The sequence below is a fragment of the Pelobates fuscus genome, chromosome 8, assembly GCF_036172605.1.
Source record: "Pelobates fuscus isolate aPelFus1 chromosome 8, aPelFus1.pri, whole genome shotgun sequence".
Lineage (NCBI taxonomy): Eukaryota > Metazoa > Chordata > Amphibia > Anura > Pelobatidae > Pelobates > Pelobates fuscus.
The window spans coordinates 172,067,402-172,088,345 of NC_086324.1; the positions used below are offsets into that span (position 1 = coordinate 172,067,402).

The 20,944-nt window shown below is 50.0% G+C and overlaps 2 protein-coding genes across 4 annotated transcripts in view; one reads left to right on the top strand and one right to left on the bottom strand.

Annotated features, from left to right (window-relative positions):
• The first annotated feature begins 1,353 nt into the window (after nt 1–1,353).
• DPPA2 (developmental pluripotency associated 2) lies at nt 1,354–17,740 on the top strand. 3 transcript variants are annotated; one of them, XM_063430824.1, is made up of 11 exons: nt 1,354–1,568; nt 2,453–2,612; nt 2,719–2,778; nt 3,359–3,419; nt 13,874–14,063; nt 14,502–14,548; nt 14,774–14,963; nt 15,790–15,836; nt 16,044–16,089; nt 16,190–16,256; nt 17,515–17,740. In XM_063430824.1, the coding sequence occupies exons 1-11, from the start codon at nt 1,546–1,548 to the stop codon at nt 17,665–17,667; spliced, it is 1,044 nt and encodes a 347-aa protein (XP_063286894.1). In that variant the 5' UTR covers nt 1,354–1,545; the 3' UTR covers nt 17,668–17,740. The 3 variants fall into 3 exon arrangements, with proteins under 3 accessions (XP_063286894.1, XP_063286896.1, XP_063286895.1); XM_063430826.1 differs by lacking the exon at nt 1,354–1,568 and adding an exon at nt 1,599–1,622; XM_063430825.1 differs by lacking the exon at nt 1,354–1,568 and adding an exon at nt 1,638–1,752.
• Nucleotides 17,741–17,797: 57 nt separating this feature from the next.
• The window catches only part of SEZ6L2 (seizure related 6 homolog like 2), a 43,161-nt gene continuing 40,014 nt past the window's right edge, over nt 17,798–20,944 (bottom strand). The window contains exons 17-18 of the mRNA XM_063430823.1: nt 19,044–19,146; nt 17,798–18,523 (exon numbers count right to left, since the gene is read on the bottom strand). Coding sequence (XP_063286893.1) covers nt 18,494–18,523; nt 19,044–19,146 — 133 coding nt within the window. The 3' untranslated portion in view covers nt 17,798–18,493. The remainder of the gene's footprint in view (nt 18,524–19,043; nt 19,147–20,944) is intronic.

The following is a 20,944-nucleotide window of genomic DNA, read 5'->3' on the forward strand; positions in this document are numbered from 1 at the left end:
CTGAGACTGTCAAGAAAGCAGAGCCAAACACAGTCCTGGCTAACCAGCGTCTCCTCATAGAGTCAATGCATCTCTATGAGGAAAATTCAGTGTCTCCATGCAGAGGGTGGAGACACTGAATGTCAGTCACACTGTGCAGCACTGCCCCAGGAAGCACCTTTAGTAGCCATCTGAGGAGTAGTCAGTGGCTGTAATGTAAACACACTGCATTTTCTCTGAAAAGACAGTGTTTACAGCAAAAAGTCTGAAGGGAATTATTCTACTCACCAGAGCAAATAGAATTAGCTGTAGTATACAATAAGCAGTAGTTGTTCTGGTGACTGAAGTGTCACTTTAATTGTGATTTGAAAAACTTTTCTAACAGATTGTCATCATATGAAAAGTGTATCCAAAAACATTGAATTAAAGGAAACTGTTTTCCTGGCACTACAGGTCCCCACAACCTCCCACCCCTTCAGTGACTTACCTGTATCCTGCGCCAATGTTCCTCGGCGCTGGGTCAGGGTCCGCCCACACTCCTCCCCCGCCAACGGCATCCGGTGGGGGAGTCCTATTGAGCATGCGTGGCCGCCGGCGGGGGAGACCTAATGCGCGTGCTCGGCAATGCTGCGCATGTGCATTAGACCTCCCCATAGGAAAGCATTGAAAAATACTTTCAATGCTTGACTATGGGGATTTCAGCGACGCTGGAGGTCCTCACATAGCGTGAGGACGTCCAGCGAAGCTATAGCACACGGAATGTGTGCTATAAACACAGAAGTGCCCTCTAGTGGCTGTCTAGTAGACAGCCACTAGAGGAGGACTTCACCCTTCAAGGTAACTATTGTAGTTTATGAAACCTGCAATATTTACAGATGCAGAGTTAAGGGTGGTGGGAGTTGGCACCCAGACCACTCCGATGGGCAGAAGTGGTCTGGGTGCCTGGAGTGTCCCTTTAAGGCCATGGAAGGGAGTGATGCAATGGTTTTGGCAGTTTGTGTCTTATTTTTACACGGCCTGTCTGTATTAAAATGGCGCGTTCATCCGCTATGCTATATTATAACCCCCACGGGGACAAAGTGACTTTTACCTTTTAGACCAAATTTGCTGAATAAAAAAGCAGCTGACTTGGAGAATGTTTGCACTTTGAATTCTCACCTTAGTAAATAGCCCTAGCAGTCTGCAATATTGCAGGAGAGGGCACCACAAACCACTCAACTTTTTAATCCCTCAATATGTATGCCAACAATGAGCAAATAAACTAAAAATTACAACTGGTCACATTTGTATAATTTTAATATATTCACAAAAAATCACTTTCTTCATACATATCATTTTTTTTTTTAAAAAAGCTCATTGTATTAAGAGGTTAATGGTGACATATGCCTCAAGGTCAATTAAGGAGTTAAATGTCTTAGCCAGTGACCCTTGGTGCTGCCCTGTGATTGGCTGTTGCTAAATTAGGCAATGTGATATTCACCTGCTGAGCTCAGTCATGTTTCCCCAGGTGAGACACACAGTGTGCAGGTATGGGGTGCAATGTGTGTGTCATAAAGCCCCCAGCTCATGGAGCATCATGTGATTGGACTGTGGGTTAAAGATGGAAAATTATTTACTAAAGTCAGAATTGATGGGAATTAAAAGTAAATTTGACATTTAAGGCCGTAGTAGCAGACATGGAAGCTTGACTGACCTTAGACATTTTTCTGATTCAAGTTTATTAATCTCCAGGTTTGACTTGGGAGGCTTGGCCGTGGATGCAATGCTCTGCAGGTGTTTAACGGTATTGGGGATGCGACATTGTCCATGCTAAGAGTAGACCAAATGGTGAAATATTCTCCTGGTTAAAAATAGACCGGGTGTGATTCTCTGCAGTGTTTTAATGTTATTAGAGATGAGAAACTCTGACATGGTGCAATGATCTGCTGGTTAGAAATGGACCACTGGGTGTGATGCTCTGCAGTGTTTTAACATTATTAGGGCTGAGATACTGACAACCAGGAATAGATGACATGGGGGTTAACACTAGATCAGTGCCTGCATGATTTGATGACTTCTAGTACAGTTGAATTATTGTTTTTGGGGATGAGCTATTATACAGGTTAAAAAAAGAGTTTGCGATGGTCTTCAGATTAAGTGATTGGATTGCTTATTTTACAGGCTAGGAATAGATTTAATGGTGCAATGCTCTGCAAGATATTCATGCAATTGTGGGTGAGATATTCTGCAATCTTAGACTATATCACAGGGTGCAATCCTCTGCAGACTGATTACATAATTTGTAAGCTATTAACTGATCATGTGCAATGCTCTGTTGGGTAATAAAGTTATTGTAGATTACATGTTCTGCATACTAAGACTAGCTAACAGGGTGCGATGCTCTGCAGTTTATTAATGTTGTTATGGTCATGGTTGAGCTATTCTGCCGTCTAAGAATGGATTGCAAGGTGCAATGATATGCCTCTCTCCGCAGGAGCCGCTCGATGGCGACACGCTGCAGCACCATGCCTATTCATAAACCGAAGGCCGCACCACTACCACAACTGGATTTAACCCCCTCCTCCCTGCATCTTCTGAAGAGGGCCCAGCTGCAGCAGTACTGCAAGCGGCTAGGATTAGGTGGGGGAGGAAAGGTGCGGGGGCTCATCCCAGGTCCATTTCACAATCTGAGATATTTGTAAGTTCTGTGGATGGAGTTTATAATGTAAAATAACTTTGTCTTTTCCTCCTATTGCACAGAATTCTGATCTACTTCAACGGCTCCAGGATCATCATAAGCAGACCGGACTAACTGTTCAGGTGAATATCACAGAGCTCCACAGCAATAAAACTCTCAGGAATGTGAGTGCATACCTCCCACTTCTGCAAGGTACGGAAATGGGCATGGAGGGGTGTGCCAGTGACACCACTTTCGTTGGTGGTAATGCCTAAAATAGGTGACCCTTCCCGGAGAAGCGGCATGTCAACCTTGCGTAAGCCTCGAAAGGTTGATGGCTGGCCCTACACTGGGCAGCCCGTGCTCAGAGCGCTGCTGAATCGCTTTCTGATGCATCCTTGTGCCCTATGCAACGCACGCTGGGTCTAATAATGCGATTGTCTGGAGCCAGTTATCTGGTGTCCTTGGATGTGGGACACCGGGGAACAAAATCAGACAGTGCTGCCTGTGCGTGTCACAGAGCTCCAAAGCAATAAAACTCCCAATAATGTGCGGAGTCTGTAAACAAAGCTCCTATGCAATAAAGTCACTAATATATTTGCTGCACGGTGAGCGTGTGGTAACTCAATTCACTAGTCTTGTGGTGGCCTGTTGGCATGAGACCATAGGGGATTGTTTTTGTGCTTTTTAACCATTTCTGCTTAATTCTTTTTGTATTAAAAGGTGTCTCCCAGAGCTGCTTCCCAAGAAAAGAGCGGACGTAACTCTGCTAAGGAGAAAACAGGTAACTAAGCAGAACCGAAGGGACACGTTAAGCATTGGGGTAAGTGCCCAACGTGGCTGTCAGTGGAGATAGTGCACAGAATTCGCAGTGGCCCAACATGAAACCTTTCACTGATATTACGAGATATCCTGTCAGCCAGGTCTATGGGACAAGGTTAACGCTGGGTTATCTCGGTCATGGAGCGGCCAATCCCTCCATTACAGCCCACGGCCCCGTATCTTGGTCATAGAGTGGCCAATGCCTGGGTCATTGCTGACAGTCCTATAGTTAACTATTTTAGTCTCTCCAGCACTAAATGGGTTAAAGGGTCCCTCCAGTCACGGTGCAGAGATCAGGCTTTATTTTGGGGTGCATTATGTGCTTCTCCTTGGCAGCCTATCGGTTACCCCTCCTCCTCTGCCATTGGTGATGTCACAGCTGGTGAGCTCACAGCAGTTGCCGTGGTAACCCAGTGATGTCGCTGCGGATGCTGCGTGTGCAGGGTCTATTTTTAGGGTTGGAGCAGAGGACGCACTGATCTGAATATATCTTTCCACACATGCAGTCGCTGCTGCTGTACGAGACGCTGCATTTCTGCCTTATATGAGCATCTTCTAGTGAGCCGTATTAGCCAACCTCATTCTCTGATCAGCTGGATCTAGATTTATAGAAATGACAAATCCATACTGCTCGCTGCTGGCCTAACCCTTTCACTAGTCTGGGTGGTGTTGCCCCCTTTGCTGGGGCCGACAGTGGGTGGGGTGCCACTTTCACAGAGTGCTCGGTTTGATACTACTTACAGAGCCTGTCAGCAAGAGACATTGTGTAAGTGTTACAAGGAGCGGACATGGTGCTTTGCGCTCTATAAGCCTTGGCTTCTGTTTATCTGCCTCTATGTGCCAACCTTGGACACACCATATTCAGTCTAACTTGGTGTGAGGTAGACAGATCTCGCTGGGTCTGTGATGGATGCTGAGTTTTTATGTCAAACCCCCTCTCCCCCCACCATCTAGTAATGTCCTTCTCCCTGTCACATACCTCCCAATATTTCAAATGCATTTATGGGGTGGTATAAAATGTGGAACAAGAACAATGTATCTTATTTACACAGACAATGTTCTAGACACATTACTGGGAGTATTATTACTGTGGGGCTCTGTGATACACTCAGACACATTACTGGGAGTATTATTACTGTGGGGCTCTGTTATACACTCAGACACATTACTGGGAGTATTATTGCTGTGGAGCTCTGTTATATACTCAGACACATTACTGGGAGTATTATTACTGTGGGGCTCTGTTATACACTCAGCCCCATTACTGGGAGTATTATTGCTGTGGAGCTATGTTATACACTCAGACACATTACTGGGAGTATTATTACTGTGGGGCTCTGTTATACACTCAGACACATTACTGGGAGTATTATTGATGTGGAGCTCTGTTATACACTCAGACACATTACTGGGAGTATTATTACTGTGGAGCTCTGTTATACACTCAGACACATTACTGGGAGTATTATTGCTGGGGGGCTCTGTTATACACTCAGACACATGACAGGTGTATAGTCGCCATTTGGGCAGTCGGAATCCAGGACAAACCACCCCCATATCCTAACCCAATAACACACCGACACTAAGTATTATGGGGAAATTTGTCCACAGCTTTATTAACCAATAATTAATAATAATAATAATAATAATAATAACAATAATAAATTAACATATAAACATGGGTCATTGCCCCCCATACTCCGCCCCCTCGCATCCTGTTCCTTCGGCTACCATACAAAAGGCAATGACCCCCATATAATAACACCTATACATATTTATAACATATTTATAACATACACCAACATTCCAAAGTGCCAACCATCCATTAACCACGGCAGGGGTATACCCGGATACCCCTGCCCCACCAGGTTCTGAGTCACCTCCAGGACTCGAAACCTCTCAACCACCGATGACCACAATCTGTTTATTCCACCTCACGTTCATCCAGGGGAGCCTATTTCCTCTCCTTCGGCTCCCCGTCCCGCCACAAGCTCAGACCTTGACCCCTTAAGCTGTCTGAGCTCCGCCACCCCGAAGAAACAGAGCCATCCGTATACCATCCTGCCAACCCAAGTTGAGCAGGTCCAAACCCACCTCCGAGAGGTGAACACCATCCGAGCGGTAGTATCCTGGCAACCCTTCCTCCAGCTCAAGGTGCCTTACCACCACGCCCCCTACCTTCCGCACAAAGCTTGCCATCAAGCTATTCACTTTCTTCCTGCACCTATCCATAGCCACCGGATCCCGAGCGTGCCGCCACCGGCGCCTCGGGACAATCCCCGACCAAACCAACATGACCCCCGGAAGCAGGCCCCTCAACTTATTGATGTCCTGCTTCATCCACTTCACCAGCCGGCGTAAGGCCCAGGTCATTACCCCCAATATGTAGGACCAGTAAGTCTGGCGTGTATCCCGCCGCCAGCATCCCAAACAGTTTACCACAAACATCCCCCCAGCAAAAACCCCGATACCCAAACCAGCGAACTGCCAAGTGGCCTCTCGGAAAACCCAGCTGCTGGCCTTGCGCTCGAGCTGCGGCCCTCCTCTCTGCCCAGAAGACAAACGAATGGCCCACGATCCATGCCTCACGCCCTGGGGGGAAAAAACAAATGATGAGGGAAGTCCGACAGAGACCCCCACCCCAGCCCAAATAACACAGTGAACCATTTCAGTACAGCCAGTTACAAGTCTCTTATTCCCAATTTTTTTTTTTTTTTTTTTTTGCATAAAACGGTCCCCAATTTCATTACTCCAACAGACCCAATCGGACATAGGAACGGAATCTTACCGATTCCCACCTCCCGATCCGCTTCACCACCTCGTCCCCCAATCCCAACCGAGCCGCCTCCGTGGCAGACCCAATACGGAACGAGTGCGTTCCAAATCGTTCAGCACGAAGCCCTAACTTGCCCAAGCCCAACCGAAAAACTTTCGTGAACTGAAACCGAGAGAGGGAGGATCCGTCGGCATGCACCAACAAGGAACCCCCCATCGCTGGCCTCCGCGCCAGGTACTCTGCCGTAGCAGCCAACGGGCACAAAGCCGAGCCCGGCAAGGCCCCCAGTGCCACGTCCCGGCCCACGCCGCGGACGTCCGTTTTGGATCTGCCGAGGTGCACCACCACCTTCCCATCCAAGACACGAACCCCCGAAAATTGCAGGCCCCCTTGCACCCTCTTATTAGCGCTCACCAGTTCCCCAATTCGGAATGCCCCAAAAAACGCCAAAATAAACGCCACCTTGAACAGCGAAGCCTCGAACCCATCGAAACAGATTTTAGGCAATAAACCCACCAAATCCCCCAGTAGTCGAACCGACACCGGGCGCCTGGTATCCGGCGACCTGCGTCCCTTGCGATAACCCTTCAGGGCCTGCCTGATAATGAAGGTCTTAGTAAAGTCCTCCTTCCCATGCCATCTGAACCAAAATGCCATCGCCGCCATGGACCTGTCCACCATGGTAGGCGACGCCCCTTTTGCCAGCAACTGACAGGTGTACCACAGGAAAGCATCCCGCAGGGCCTCCCCGCTGTCCATGGCCAACCCGTCCAGCGACCGCTCCCACAAGCCCCAAACCTTACTGTACGAGGCCCAAGTGGCCGGCGCCAGGGAAGCCTTCACAAGTCCTCCAAGCAGGATGTTCCCAGCTGCCAAATCTCGTCCGGGCAAGCCTGCCCTTCCTTCGATGCCCCCGGCGCCACCAGCCAGAATCGGGATCACTGAAAACGAGACAGAGCATCAGCCACCTCATTCAAATAACCGGGAACATGCCGCGCGCGAAAAACAACATTCCGAGACATACACAGCAATACCAGTCGCCTAAGCAGCCTAACCACCGGCCTTGAGGCCGCAGACTGACGATTCACCGCGTGAACCACCGCCATGTTATCCGAGAAAAAGACCACTTTCCGATCACGCAGCCTGTCGCCCCATAGTGCCATCGCAACGACCAACGGGAACAACTCAAGGAAAGCCAAGTTGCGCATAAGAGGGCTCGAACCCCAAGAGTCCGGCCACCTCTCCGCACACCAGCAGCCACCAAAATATGCCCCAAAACCCACGCTGCCCGATGCATCCGTGAAAAGCTCAAGCTCGGCCGACGACTGGCCCTCCTGCCGGAACAACACCGTCCCATTAAAATCCCGCAAGAAGGCATCCCAAATGCCCAAGTCCGCTTTCATGGCCGCCGACACCCGGATGAAATGGTGCGGGGACCGAACCCCCGCAGTAGCGGCCGACAAGCTGCGACTGAAGACCCTTCCCATCGGAATGACCCGACACGCAAAATTGAGCAGCCCAATCAAAGACTGGAGCTGCCGCAGAGTAACCTTGCGCGCCCCCGCCACAGCAGCCACCGCCCCTCGAAGCCTGTCCAGCTTATCTCGGGGCAGCCGACATTCGCCCAACCCAGAGTCAATCTCCAGACCCAGGAAACTCAGACACGTGGTCGGGCCTTCAGTTTTATCCACCGCCAGCGGAACCCCGAAGTGGCCCGCCACCCACTCAACCGTCCGCAGCAGGCGCAGGCAATCCAAGGAATCAGCCGGCCCCACGCACAGAAAATCATCCAGATAATGCACAATAAAACGATTCCCCGCTTCCACCCGTACCATTCGAGAAAAGTGCTAAATTTCTCAAAATAGGAGCACGAAATGGAACAACCCATGGGCAGGCACAAGTCCACGAAGTAGGCCCCTTCGAAGAAACACCCCAGTAGGTGATGACAGTCCCGGTGGACCGGCAGCAGCCGAAACGCGGCCTCAATGTCCACCTTCGCCATCAGAGCCCCACGCCTGGCCCGCCGGACCAGATCGACCGCCCGGTCGAAAGATGCATATGACACCGAGCACAAGTCCTTATGAATACCGTCATTCACCGACTCCCCTTTCGGGTACGAGAGATGGTGAATGAGTCTACATTTACCCGGCTCCTTCTTGGGAACCACCCCAAGTAGAGAAATCCGCAGGCCTTCCAGCGGAGGCACTGCGAACGGGCCCGCCATGCGGCCCAGCCCGACTTCCTTGCCCAGCTTCTCCCTAACCACGTCCGGGAAGTCAGCCACAGACTTCAGGTTGCGCAGCCTCCCCGATCCCCCCTCCCGCTCCTGAAACGGAATAAAAAACCCCCTCGCAAAACCCGCCAGGAGCACAGCGGCATCCGCCCTGTTATCGTAGCGGCTTAGCCATGGCTCCATCGCGCTTAGCCTCACTGGGGTTAAGCCCAGGGGAAGCGGATGCACCCCCTCCCCCGGCCGCGACAGCAGCACCGGCGCCACCGGACTTCCCCTTCTTGAAGCAGCGGTTGAGCCCATGAGCGCCTCCGCAGCCGGAGCACTCGTGCTTGAAACGACAGGTGGTCCCCCATTTGCATTGGCCCTCATTATAGAGCCAACATAAGCCCTTTGGTAAGGTGGCCGACGAGGCGGACTGCCCCCTAGCGCCGGCCGAGTTCTGAAAGGGCTGCGCCTTCTGCGCCATCATCAGCTTCATCCAGAGCGGCAGGTCCATTTGGTCCCACCGCATACCCGGGTTAGCCGCCAGCCGCTGCCTAAACTGCTCGTCATACCGCCACCACGCTAACCCCCCGTAAGTCCGGTACGCTTCCCAAATGCCATCCAAATAGCAAAACAGAGAGGAGCACAACCCCGGCGATTTCTCGCCGAGCACGCTAGCCAGCACACAAAATGCCCTCAACCAATTCCCAAAGGATTTCGGAATCTTGCGATACCGCTTCCTCTTCTCCTCCTCCTCCTCCTTCTTCTCGTCCTTCTTATCCTCCTCCTTGAGGTCTATAAAGTCCTCCAATGGGAGGAGGGAGAAGATCTCACAGAACTCACCCTTCCATATCTTATCCTTCACGTCCTGCTTCAAATGAACCCCCAGCGGGCCCGCAAAAGATACATACGCGTGCTGTCTAGCCGCGTCGGGGACACCCCCAGTCAACTCAGCCCGCTCACTCCCAGTCTCCCCTACATCCTGCGGCACCACCACGTCCCCGCCCGAACTAGGCCCCGTGGAAGTCCCAACCCGAGAGCCCGTAGCCACAGCACCCGGAGCCCACACTTGACCAATGCCGCTAGTGTCACCCCCCGCCCCCAATGAGTGGAGCAGTGCCTGAAGTGTGGTAACTAAAGCGCTAGAGTGTAGTGACCCACTGGACTCACCGGCCAAGCCCCCCGACACCGGATCGGTGGGGGCTGCAGTGCAGATCGCCCGACGTCCAGGAAGAGGAACTTCCGCTGCTGTCTCGCCGACCGGGGAGCCCACCCGGTGACCAGCCTGCGAGGAGGCAGAACGGCTCCGAGATCTAGGACAAGGAGAAGAAGTCCTGGGTAGGGTGTAATGGACATCAATACCCCTCCCGTCACGACCCCGGGAGCGCCTGCTCTGCACCGAAGCCTCCCGCTGACCTCTACCACCACGTGGCACCCGGGAACCCCTGGGGCTACGACTCCTCCCGTCTCTACCAGCAGGCCGCCCCTGCCGACCATACCTAGGGGCTGCCGCACCTTCCCCTGCCGAGCTGTCCGAGGGGGAGCAGTGCCGACCCGACCTCCCCCGCGCATCCCGGGACCCAAGAGATCTAACGGGTGAGGGACTGCCGCTACTACTCCCAGAACCCGGGCCCCCCCGCCGCCCAACCACTACGGAGGAACCCAGTCCCCGGCCTCCCCTATTCCTCTGCCTAACTGCCTCCGGAACCCTCTTTCCCGCACCTACCGCCGCTGCCCCCTTACCTTCACCCCCATGCTTACCAGACCCCCTTGGCCCAGACCTACCCACCACCCCTTCGGGGGACCCGCTCTCTGACCTGGCCGCATCCCGGGAACCCCCCCCGCCCTTGGAACTCACTCCCTTCGAACCGCACTTGCGCTTAGGGGCCCCAGGACTGTATCCTGGGCGCCCCCCACCGGCCTACTCCCGCCCCCCCCCCCCCCGTGGCAGAGCTCCCCTTAACGACCTTCCCGCCAAGAGGGCCCCGGCCGGAGCCCTCTGCACTTGCCTGTTGCCTCCTAGGCCGGCCATGCGGTCTCCCGGATCCAGCCTCGTCCTCATCGTCACTCTCCGATGGGGGGGAAGCCCTCCCAGACCTCCCCTCCGTGGGTCCCGCACCACCAGGGGGCCGCCCGGCCACCTCCGACCCGAAAGCAGCAGCGCCCCCGTCCGCGACATCCTTCTGCCGCCGAGTGCTCATCCGAGGCTCCGTCCGCACGCGGGGAGGCAAGGCCTCGACCACGCGGCTCCCGGGCCTGCTGCCGGTCACGACCGAAACTCCACTACTTCCGGGGACAACTTCACCGGGCCCCGTGCCCGGGCTTAGCCTCCTCGGGGGCCTCCGGGCCCTGACCGGTCTCCCGCCATCACCGTCCCGGTCCGCCGCCTCCGCCAGGGCAGGGCCTAGCTGTGCCCGTAGCCAGTCCACACCCTGATGCCGTGCTGCCGACCTGATCCCCTCCAGCAAACGCTCCACGTCGTCCATTAGCCCTGCAGAGGAGATAAAGAAAATCCGACCAAGCAAAGTCCGCGCACACCAGGGTGAACACAAACTCAACCAGGTAGAAAGTTAGAATGACTCACCTAAAATGGCTGCTCATTTAAATAGCCAATCCTACTTACCCATAATTCCCACCCTTGCTTACTTCCTCCTAAGCCCGCCTCCTAACCCCTGTCAAGGCCTTTTTCCGCTTAGCTGCGCTCTAGCTACATGGGGCTACATTACTGGGAGTATTATTGCTGTGGGGCTCTGTTATACGCTCAGACACATTACTGGGAGTATTATTGCTGTGGAGCTCTGTTACACACTCAGACACATTACTGGGAGTGTTATTGCTGTGGAGCTCTGTTATACACTCAGACACATTACTGGGAGTATTATTGCTGTGGAGCTCTGTTATACACTCAGACACATTACTGGGAGTATTATTGCTGTGGGGCTCTGTTATACACTCAGACACATTACTGGGAGTATTATTACTGTGGAGCTCTGTTATCACACATTACTGGTAGTATTATTGCTGTGGAGCTCTGTGATACACTCAGACACATTACTGGGAGTATTATTACTGTGGAGCTCTGTTATACACTCAGACACATTACTGGGAGTATTATTGCTGTGGAGCTCTGTTATACACTCAGACACTCCAAGAATATGGAGCTCCTAGAAGAGACATTGGGATAGAACAGAGGGGTTTCGGCCAAAAATAGGGACTGACCCTCCTAAATAGGGCCACTCAGTGGGCAAGCTGCCAGGGTCCATGCTTGGTTAGCTATGAACATCCCTCCCATGGTCCCGCCGTCACAATGCCGCCCTGCATATGCCATGTCCACCTCCCGGCCACTGTGCCATGCTTCATAAACATCACATACCATCATACCAGATAAATGGCTCTTGCTGCTAGACTCACGGTACAGCACAGAAAAATTGGTGGGCGACAGAAATTACATGTTGGGATAAAGGGTTGAAGTGAGGCCCTGTCTGTCAGGCCCCTTGAGGAAGAGGGAGGCTGTCTGATGGTTAATGTGGACTGTGTATTGTCTGATAAAACATATGGACTGTTTTATTCAGGATTTTGATAGCATTCAATATCTGGCTTGTTCTGTAGGGCTCCCCCTGCAGGCTGCTGTTGTAATGTGTCATAAGAACAAAGATTAGAAAAATATAAACTCTGGTCTCTGATATTTTGGATAATCTTTTGAAATGATTTATCCACAAACCTTCACATAGACTTTAATGGTGACCTGTAGATAAATCATTTTGAAAGGTTTTTTTAACATCCTGGGATTATTGCAAAGCTGATCGAAAAACATTAAATGGAGGCCAATGTTTCCTGCAGCCTATCTATGGTTTATATGGCACGCAAACCGCGTCGGGGCAAGCCCTTAATGTGCCATAGATTAACAATACGATAAACCTGGCTACTGTGTAATCAACATCTGCCTATATTCACATCCACCTGTAATTAGAGGATTTGTTGGGGTGTTTTTTATTTGTATAAAAATGATAGTTTCTGTAAACTTCTACCACAGCTTTGTCACTATACGGGACTCTTGTATGTGGAGGCAGCTGTGCTGGGTCTGCCATTTCCTGAATGGTGGCCTAGATGTGGACTTAACTGCCTGAGTGTTTAGGCCACCTTTCCTTTTGGATTGAAGGCAGACATTTTAACATATTTGCATGTGTATGGGCCCACCGGGAACCGGCTGTGTGATGTGTATGGGCCCACCGGGAACCGGCTGTGTGATGTGTATGGGCCCACCGGGAACCGGCTGTGTGATGTGTATGGGCCCACCGGGAACCGGCTGTGTGATGTGTATGGGCCCACCGGGAACCGGCTGTGTGATGTGTATGGGCCCACCGGGAACCGGCTGTGTGATGTGTATGGGCCCACCGGGAACCGGCTGTGTGATGTGTATGGGCCCACCGGGAACCGGCTGTGTGATGTGTATGGGCCCACCGGGAACCGGCTGTGTGATGTGTATGGGTCCACCGGGAACCGGCTGTGTGATGTGTATGGGCCCACCGGGAACCGGCTGTGTGATGTGTATGGGCCCACCGGGAACCGGCTGTGTGATGTGTATGGGCCCACCGGGAACCGGCTGTGTGATGTGTATGGGCCCACCGGGAACCGGCTGTGTGATGTGTATGGGCCCACCGGGAACCGGCTGTGTGATGTGTATGGGCCCACCGGGAACCGGCTGTGTGATGTGTATGGGCCCACCGGGAACCGGCTGTGTGATGTGTATGGGCCCACCGGGAACCGGCTGTGTGATGTGTATGGGCCCACCGGGAACCGGCTGTGTGATGTGTATGGGCCCACCGGGAACCGGCTGTGTGATGTGTATGGGCCCACCGGGAACCGGCTGTGTGATGTGTATGGGCCCACCGGGAACCGGCTGTGTGATGTGTATGGGCCCACCGGGAACCGGCTGTGTGATGTGTATGGGTCCCCCGGGAACCGGCTGTGTGATGTGTATGGGTCAACCGGGAACCGGCTGTGTGATGTGTATGGGTCAACCGGGAACCGGCTGTGTGATGTGTATGGGTCCCCCGGGAACCGGCTGTGTGATGTGTATGGGTCCCCCGGGAACCGGCTGTGTGATGTGTATGGGTCAACCGGGAACCGGCTGTGTGATGTGTATGGGTGAACCGGCTGTGTGATGTGTATGGGTCAACCGGGAACCGGCTGTGTGATGTGTATGGGTCCACCGGGAACCGGCTGTGTGATGTGTATGGGTCCCCCGGGAACCGGCTGTGTGATGTGTGACATACAAATACAATATGTGCACCGATCCTTGTAGTTGTTTTTTTGTTTTTTCTACGCCAAAAATAACCCCGGACATTTGTAATTTGAAATAGCTGAATTGTTTATTTAATCTTGATATTCTCAGATTAATGTGGTGTGATACGTTGTCTTGCAGAGCGTCAGTGGTGGTGTGTAGTACATGGACAGCAGTTCACTTCTTCTACCGGGGTAAAACTGTCTCCCTGCTGTGGTCGTCTTGGTGTGACCATCGGAGGCTCATTCGTCCCCCTGCACCTGACGCCCTCCTCTTTACCTGTTCCCCATGGCTTTGAGGATAATATTATTTGTGGGGAATGCCTGGAGAGGTCAGAGCCTTCATCTTTTTATTTTATTATTATTTTATACCAGCTTGATTATTCGCTAAACTGGGAACAACTCAGAAACTACAAAATGGAGGCCAAAATAACTGAGCAGGAAATAGGTTTTAATGGCCTACTGAAAATTCATATTGCATTGTTTCAGCAGGTCAGAGCCACCAAAAAAGGTAGTTTCCCCAGATGTTTGGAAACTACAATTCCCATAATGCTTAGCTAGCATTTAATATAAGGATCTGAGATCTACCTCCTGGGCATCTCACTGCAGGTACTGGAAAACTACACTTCCCATGATGCCTGGACATTTCTGCTTTGAGGCAGGGCTGTATGAAATTACCTCTTTATTTTATATTAACATATAATAATATATTCCTAATAAAATACTTTCTGAATAAACATTGCTTTCTTCCTATTTTCCTCTTTAATCAGGAATAAGGAAAAGGAATCTCGTCTGCTGCAAGAGTCGACCAATCAAGGTACTAATCCGAGGCTCTGTGACGGGGCAGGAAATGTAAATTAATGGCAGATTATGGAAATGAAGCCTAGAAGGCCGTCCCCAGAATAGAAGCAGATGGGATGTTAGGACTTCTTTCGCATGTAATCAATAAATACTGTTTCAGGAATGTAGAGGCTGCATTATCTGGGTCTGTGCTTGATATTTCAGGATTGGGGCGTTGGTGATGTCATACTTTATCTTGCAGAGCGCCAGTGTTGGTGTGTCGTCCATGGGCATCTATTAACCACATCGAAATGGATTCAACTGTCCCTCCGCCGCGGCCATGTCGGTATGGCCACTGGTGACACGTTCGTACCCCTGCATTTGACGCCTTCATCTTTACCTGTTCCCCCCAACTTCGAAGATAATAGAATCTGCGGGGAGTGCCTGGAGAGGTCAGACAAACCGCTGTTTAATCCTAGACATTAGACCTGTTCACAGTAACTGGAATTCACTTGGCTCGACCTGGTCAGGCTAGTGATAAGTTTGACCATTTTGGTTGGGACTGTGACCTCCTATCATTGTGCCCCAATACGAGCCATTCTACTGCTACGGAGTCTATGGAGCTGGCACAGACGTGTGGATGAAATGGCCAAATCAACTACTCAGACCGGTTCCCCATCTTTTGGCCACGTACACACTTCTGCAGTATAAACTAAAAAACGTTTTCCCTTTTAATATTATTCTCTGTAATAGTCAGAATAGGTTATGATGTCCATGGCATTCCATGAGACTAAATCTAACTTTCATAGTGTTCATTTCAGAATGTTGGTTAAAAAAAAACTAGGCCAGGCATCTCTGTGTGCCCCCCCCCCCCCCCCCCCACCCGGCCTCCCCAGGTTTTGCCGAACTTCAAATCCCATGATTCTCTGGCCATCTATTGCATTCCAAGAATTCTGGAAATTTAAGCCATTAATATGGGGGTTATCAGTCTCTAAATCGGTGATTACATAGAATTGACCATGAAGTTGCAAGTGTTGAGTCAGAATACCAGAGTTTGCAAGATAGGCGTTGGCGACTTTTTCCTGCTCTGTTAAATGAATGCTTTAGCCTTTGGGTCTTTAAGATTTGCATATTCTTATATTTTGTGACCCTGCAGCAGTCACGCTCCAAATTGGTAAATCCTTAATGAGTAATCATTGCCTTTACCCTGCCGCAGTATATACGGAGATTGGATGTTAGTTGGGGATCTCAACCCTTTGTATCTTGTATCTTACGCAGGAACAACGAGAAAGAATCTCGTCTGAGAAAAGAGTCCGTCAATCAAGGTACTGACACAGACATCTCTTATTACATAAACGTAAAGCAAATCTCGCAACAGCTAAGAGTGCCCCCTGCTGGCCACATGAAGAGTTCAGAGCTGAACTGCAAAAATAGTATAATGCCAAGTATCTACTCAACCACCGTATATGGTAAACGTAGAAAACACATTTATAAAATGACCTGCATTATATAACACTTTGAGTCTTTTTCAGATGAGAATTGCCCACCTACCATGCATGGTAAAACCTCCTCTGTTAGGTAAGTGGTTATCGGTGGCCCACACGCTATGTGCCCCTTTCATCTTGGATTTAGCTGTCCTGGTGGGAGTCATGATATAGGGCTGTCTTCCTTTTTGCAGTATTTGCCGAAATCGAAATAAATCGGGCAAATTCCAGCCTAGAGAAGATCCAGCCTATGCTCGGAAGGTAAGGCCAACCACAGGTTTTTATTTTAAGGCTGGAATTTGGGAATAGACTTTTCTTTGTTCTTTCTCCATCTAAAATGTAAATCCCCAAGCAGCTGTATTGAGATATAGAAAACTATACGATCTATTTAATAATGACATGACGTTTGGGCCTGAAAGTAAGTGATTGTTGGAAGATATGTTATCTCCAAATATTGTTTTTCAGTATTTCAGATGGGGTATCTAACGGCAGATAGGATTCAACTGTTACATATTTCAGATGCAGGTGGTAGAGTTGGAATATGTGTAGTTTGTCTACTTGAAGTTGGAGAAAGACACAAAAGCAGCCTCTACTTGGGAGGAGGAGAAAAAGAACAATGTGTCTGCCCTTTGTGGAAGGATGATTGAATGTTGCTATAGCTACTTCCCAAATTGGATATGGGGGGGGGGGGGTGCATATATTCCCCCAGTGCTTGGTGTGATGGGTGGAGGACATCCCGTAGGACCCAGTGCTTGGTGTGATGGGGGAGGACATCCCGTAGGACCCAGTGCTTGGTGCGATGGGGGAGGACATCCCGTAGGACCCAGTGCTTGGTGCGATGGGGGAGGACATCCCGTAGGACCCAGTGCTTGGTGCGATGGGGGAGGACATCCTGTAGGACCCAGTGCTTGGTGTGATGGGGGAGGACATCCCGTAGGACCCAGTGCTTGGTGTGATGGGGGAGGACATCCCGTAGGACCCAGTGCTTGGTGCGATGGGGGAGGACATCCCGTAGGACCCAGTGCTTGGTGCGATGGGGGAAGGACATCCCGTAGGACCCAGTGCTTGGTGCGATGGGGGAAGGACATCCCGTAGGACCCAGTGCTTGGTGCGATGGGGGAAGGACATCCCGTAGGACCCAGTGCTTGGTGCGATGGGGGAAGGACATCCCGTAGGACCCAGTGCTTGGTGCGATGGGGGAAGGACATCCCGTAGGACCCAGTGCTTGGTGCGATGGGGGAAGGACATCCCGTAGGACCCAGTGCTTGGTGCGATGGGGGAGGACATCCCGTAGGACCCAGTGCTTGGTGCGATGGGGGAGGACATCCCGTAGGACCCAGTGCTTGGTGCGATGGGGGAGGACATCACATAGTGCCTGGTCCACTGGATATTAGTTTGTTCGCAGTGACTATTGGTGTCGTATTTAGAGCACATTGATTTTGAGTATACAGAAAGAGCAGCATTGACTGCTTGTGACTTGCTGTCTTGAGTGACCAAATGCTCTTTATGCCCCTTGTAGGTGGATGAAATTCTTGGCCAGCTTGCCAAAGGACAGGTGGATTCTGAGCAGGTGCTGCAGCCCAAATGTCCAGCTGTTATTCACTCACCTGTTGCGAAGCAAGAAAGTAGCCCCCTATCCATCAACCAGCGCCACTCTGCCAATTCCCATTAGGGTTTCCCCTGCCCTCATTTTATAACTTTTTTTTATATTAAGGTAAATAAACTAGTGTTTTTTTTTTTGTATATTTGGGGCTTGTTTTTGCAGTTGTAGTAGTGCGGTATAAAGAACACAAGACACTATATTACAAATCTCACTCTTTATTGCCTGAAAATAAAGCCAGTTTGGAAGTGGTGCTGGGTTTGACGCAGACAGATGGAGTGGAAATTCAAACATGCCTGATACTGTCGCCCTACAAGGGTCTGCAGCCTGGTGGCCATCTTTAAATCTCCTAAGAAAAGTGACTTCACGTAGAGACAGGAAATGGTGTTGGGGAATTTGCAGCTGAGCAATAACTTTGCTCTTCTCTGATAGGAGTGGGTTTAATAGTATAATGATCTGCAAAGAGCATTGCTCTGCAGGGGAGGAAGTACAGGAGTGGTATCATCAAGGAGCCTTACTGGGGGTTAATGGTTATTCTTCTATTTCCTGGCAAGGCTGGGGGTATGAAAAGCAATGCTCTGCCGGCCACTGGCTGCTTAATGTGTAACGTGGGCAATAATCTAAAAGTCCATTTAAAATGGAGGATGTAATTCAGGGAATTCTTCAATCTCTTGAGCAGATGTTACAGTGTAACTTTGGCACAAATGACATTTTACAAAGGTGAAAGGTCACACGATGCGTGATGGAAGGTCACATTATGATGGGTACTGGACGATCGCAGGGTGAGGGATTGTGTAGCTTGTGGTGGTAATCTGTAAATAAAGACCCATAATCTGATATATTCCGCGTAGGCCCGGTCCCACCCACCCCTCCCCAATACCCAGAAACCACATCCACTTCAGATTGACACTTCGTACTCCCGTGTATCCTGCAAGAAAGGAGGGCAGATGTTAATGTGCAGGTAGCTAGCAAATCCTGCCTTTCCAATCACATGCATGACATCCCACCAGCCCAACTCGAGGTAAGTTCAGGGTTCTACGTGGCTGTGTCTTTTACTATTTGGGATCCAGCCCGTTCTGCTCCAAACTAGAAAAATGTCCATGCACCCCCTGGCCATCCCGCGTGCAGAGCCTACATTTCACTATTGCTTGTTCCCTCTCAATGAGAGCAGCCAGGCACTGACATGGTTAGAATAATGATCTTGTATATCTATCTATACAGACTGCAATGTGTAGTTCCTTAACTGTTTCAGTGCTGGGCATAGTATTCTTGTATGGAGAGCTCTTTGCCACGTGGTTAATGATATATGCAGCAGAACACATGGCACACGCTAGATTTCATTCCATTTTCACTTTCCTATCACCATCTGTGGCAGCCAGCCACTCGCAGTCAATATTGTCTCCTGCATGGGCACACATACAGCCTGGCACTGCCAGCACACTACTTACCCCAGCCTCATATAATGGGTTGTTGAAATCTGATTCCACTGTGATTGGACTGTACGAATGGGATGCTGGGAATGAGAATCCGAAGAGTGATTTGCCCTGAAATCTGAGATAAAGTAAAACATGATGGTCAGTGGCAGACATGGTGACAATATCTCACCTCTGGCAGCCAGGCCAGCCCCCGTCACAATATCACCCCATCCTCGGTGCAGATCCTTTGCATACATTTTAGGGGGGGAGGCTCTGAAATGCACCCTCCTTCATGCAGTTGTAATACAAATCCCATCATTCTTTGCCAGTCTATAACAGTATGACTAAAATATCCAGAGCCCTTCGCGCGTTCTTATTCTGTTGAGACGTGTGTGTGTGTGTGTGTGTGTGTGTGTGTGTGTGTGTGTATATTAGTATATGTCCCCACACAATATAGCTATTGTCTAATGGGCAGTTATTTAAAGGGAAACAATTGCTTTCCAGGATTTTTTTATATATTTACTCCGCCCTCTATATTTAATAAATCTGTAGTGAGGTGTGAGAAATTTAAATTTAGAAATCCACAGCTCTCCATCTTGGCTCCCTGATAGTCCGTTGCGATCGGCAGTCATCACAGGGAGAGCATACAGAGACGAGGAGAAATGATACTGCTGTGGATTTCTACATTTTATTTTTCACACCTCGCAGATACATATTTGATATATATGGAAGACGAGTAAATATATAAAAATCCTGAGATGCGATTGTTTCCCTTTAAGTAACTGCTCATTAGACGATAGCCGTTTTGTGTGGGGACATATACTATATGTGGAAGCCGGCCTCCTGCCCACCGACTATGGGCCAGGTCAGCGACTGTAAAGACCCATATTTTATTCCCCCTGGTTCGTCACTTTCCATTTGTGCGCATAGAACCGAACGCTAGCTCCCTGGCGGTCATTCGCAATGACCAAAACCGCGAATAGACTTCAGGGGGACTTAGCCGCGAATGCACTATTTTCGGCATGAAAACGTTGTGGTTCCCGGTAAGTCCCCAGTGGCACTTACAATACAAGAAAGTGGGAAAACACCAATACGTATTAAAAGATTATAACCACCTGGAAAAGGTAGGATATTGAAAGATCCTAGAAGTCACTGGGATTTATAATACAACAATATGTTGTATTATTGATTTTTATAGATCCCAATGACTTCTAGGATCTTTCAATATCCTACCTTTTCCTGGTGGTTATAATTATTTTTATATGTATTGGTATTTTCCCACTTTCTTGTATTGTATTTGGTGGGTGTGAAGGACACTTGGGATCATGCTTTTTTACGTATTTTTATTTATTCATATTAGTGTGTGTATATTTTTGCTTTTACATTCCCAGCGCACTTAGCCGCGATTCTATGGAACTATTTTTGGCATGGGACCGTTCGGTCGGTCAAATTATGACTTCCAGGAAATTCCTGAACCGATCTGGGTGACTTTTGGATATCCGGGGATGTAACTTTTGTGGGAGTTTTGTATGTTTAAAAGGTATTTGTTTGTTTTTTTTAGAAAAACTTTTTTTTTGTGCCTGGAGATAATTGGGTTTAGTACAGTTCCTGACTCAATTACCTCTCCGACACAGAGGAAAGATTGACCTATTTTGTATGGGAGTGTCCTGGACCTGAGAGCCAATGTAATTGTGTGTATGTTTTTACTGTAGTCTACCCTCAGGTCCAGGGGGGAGTGCCCCTTGCATGGGGACCTGCATATACGGCCAGTTGTGGCTGCCATTAAAGAGATTTGTTTTACCCTTCATGAAGTCCAGACTCCTGTTTGGGGGATTGGAGAGCTGTATTCACACTCTAGGGAATGGTATAATCACTATAGTCCCTTGGATCACAACAATTGCTCTTGTAGGAGCATCCAGCTCTGGACTCTGAGA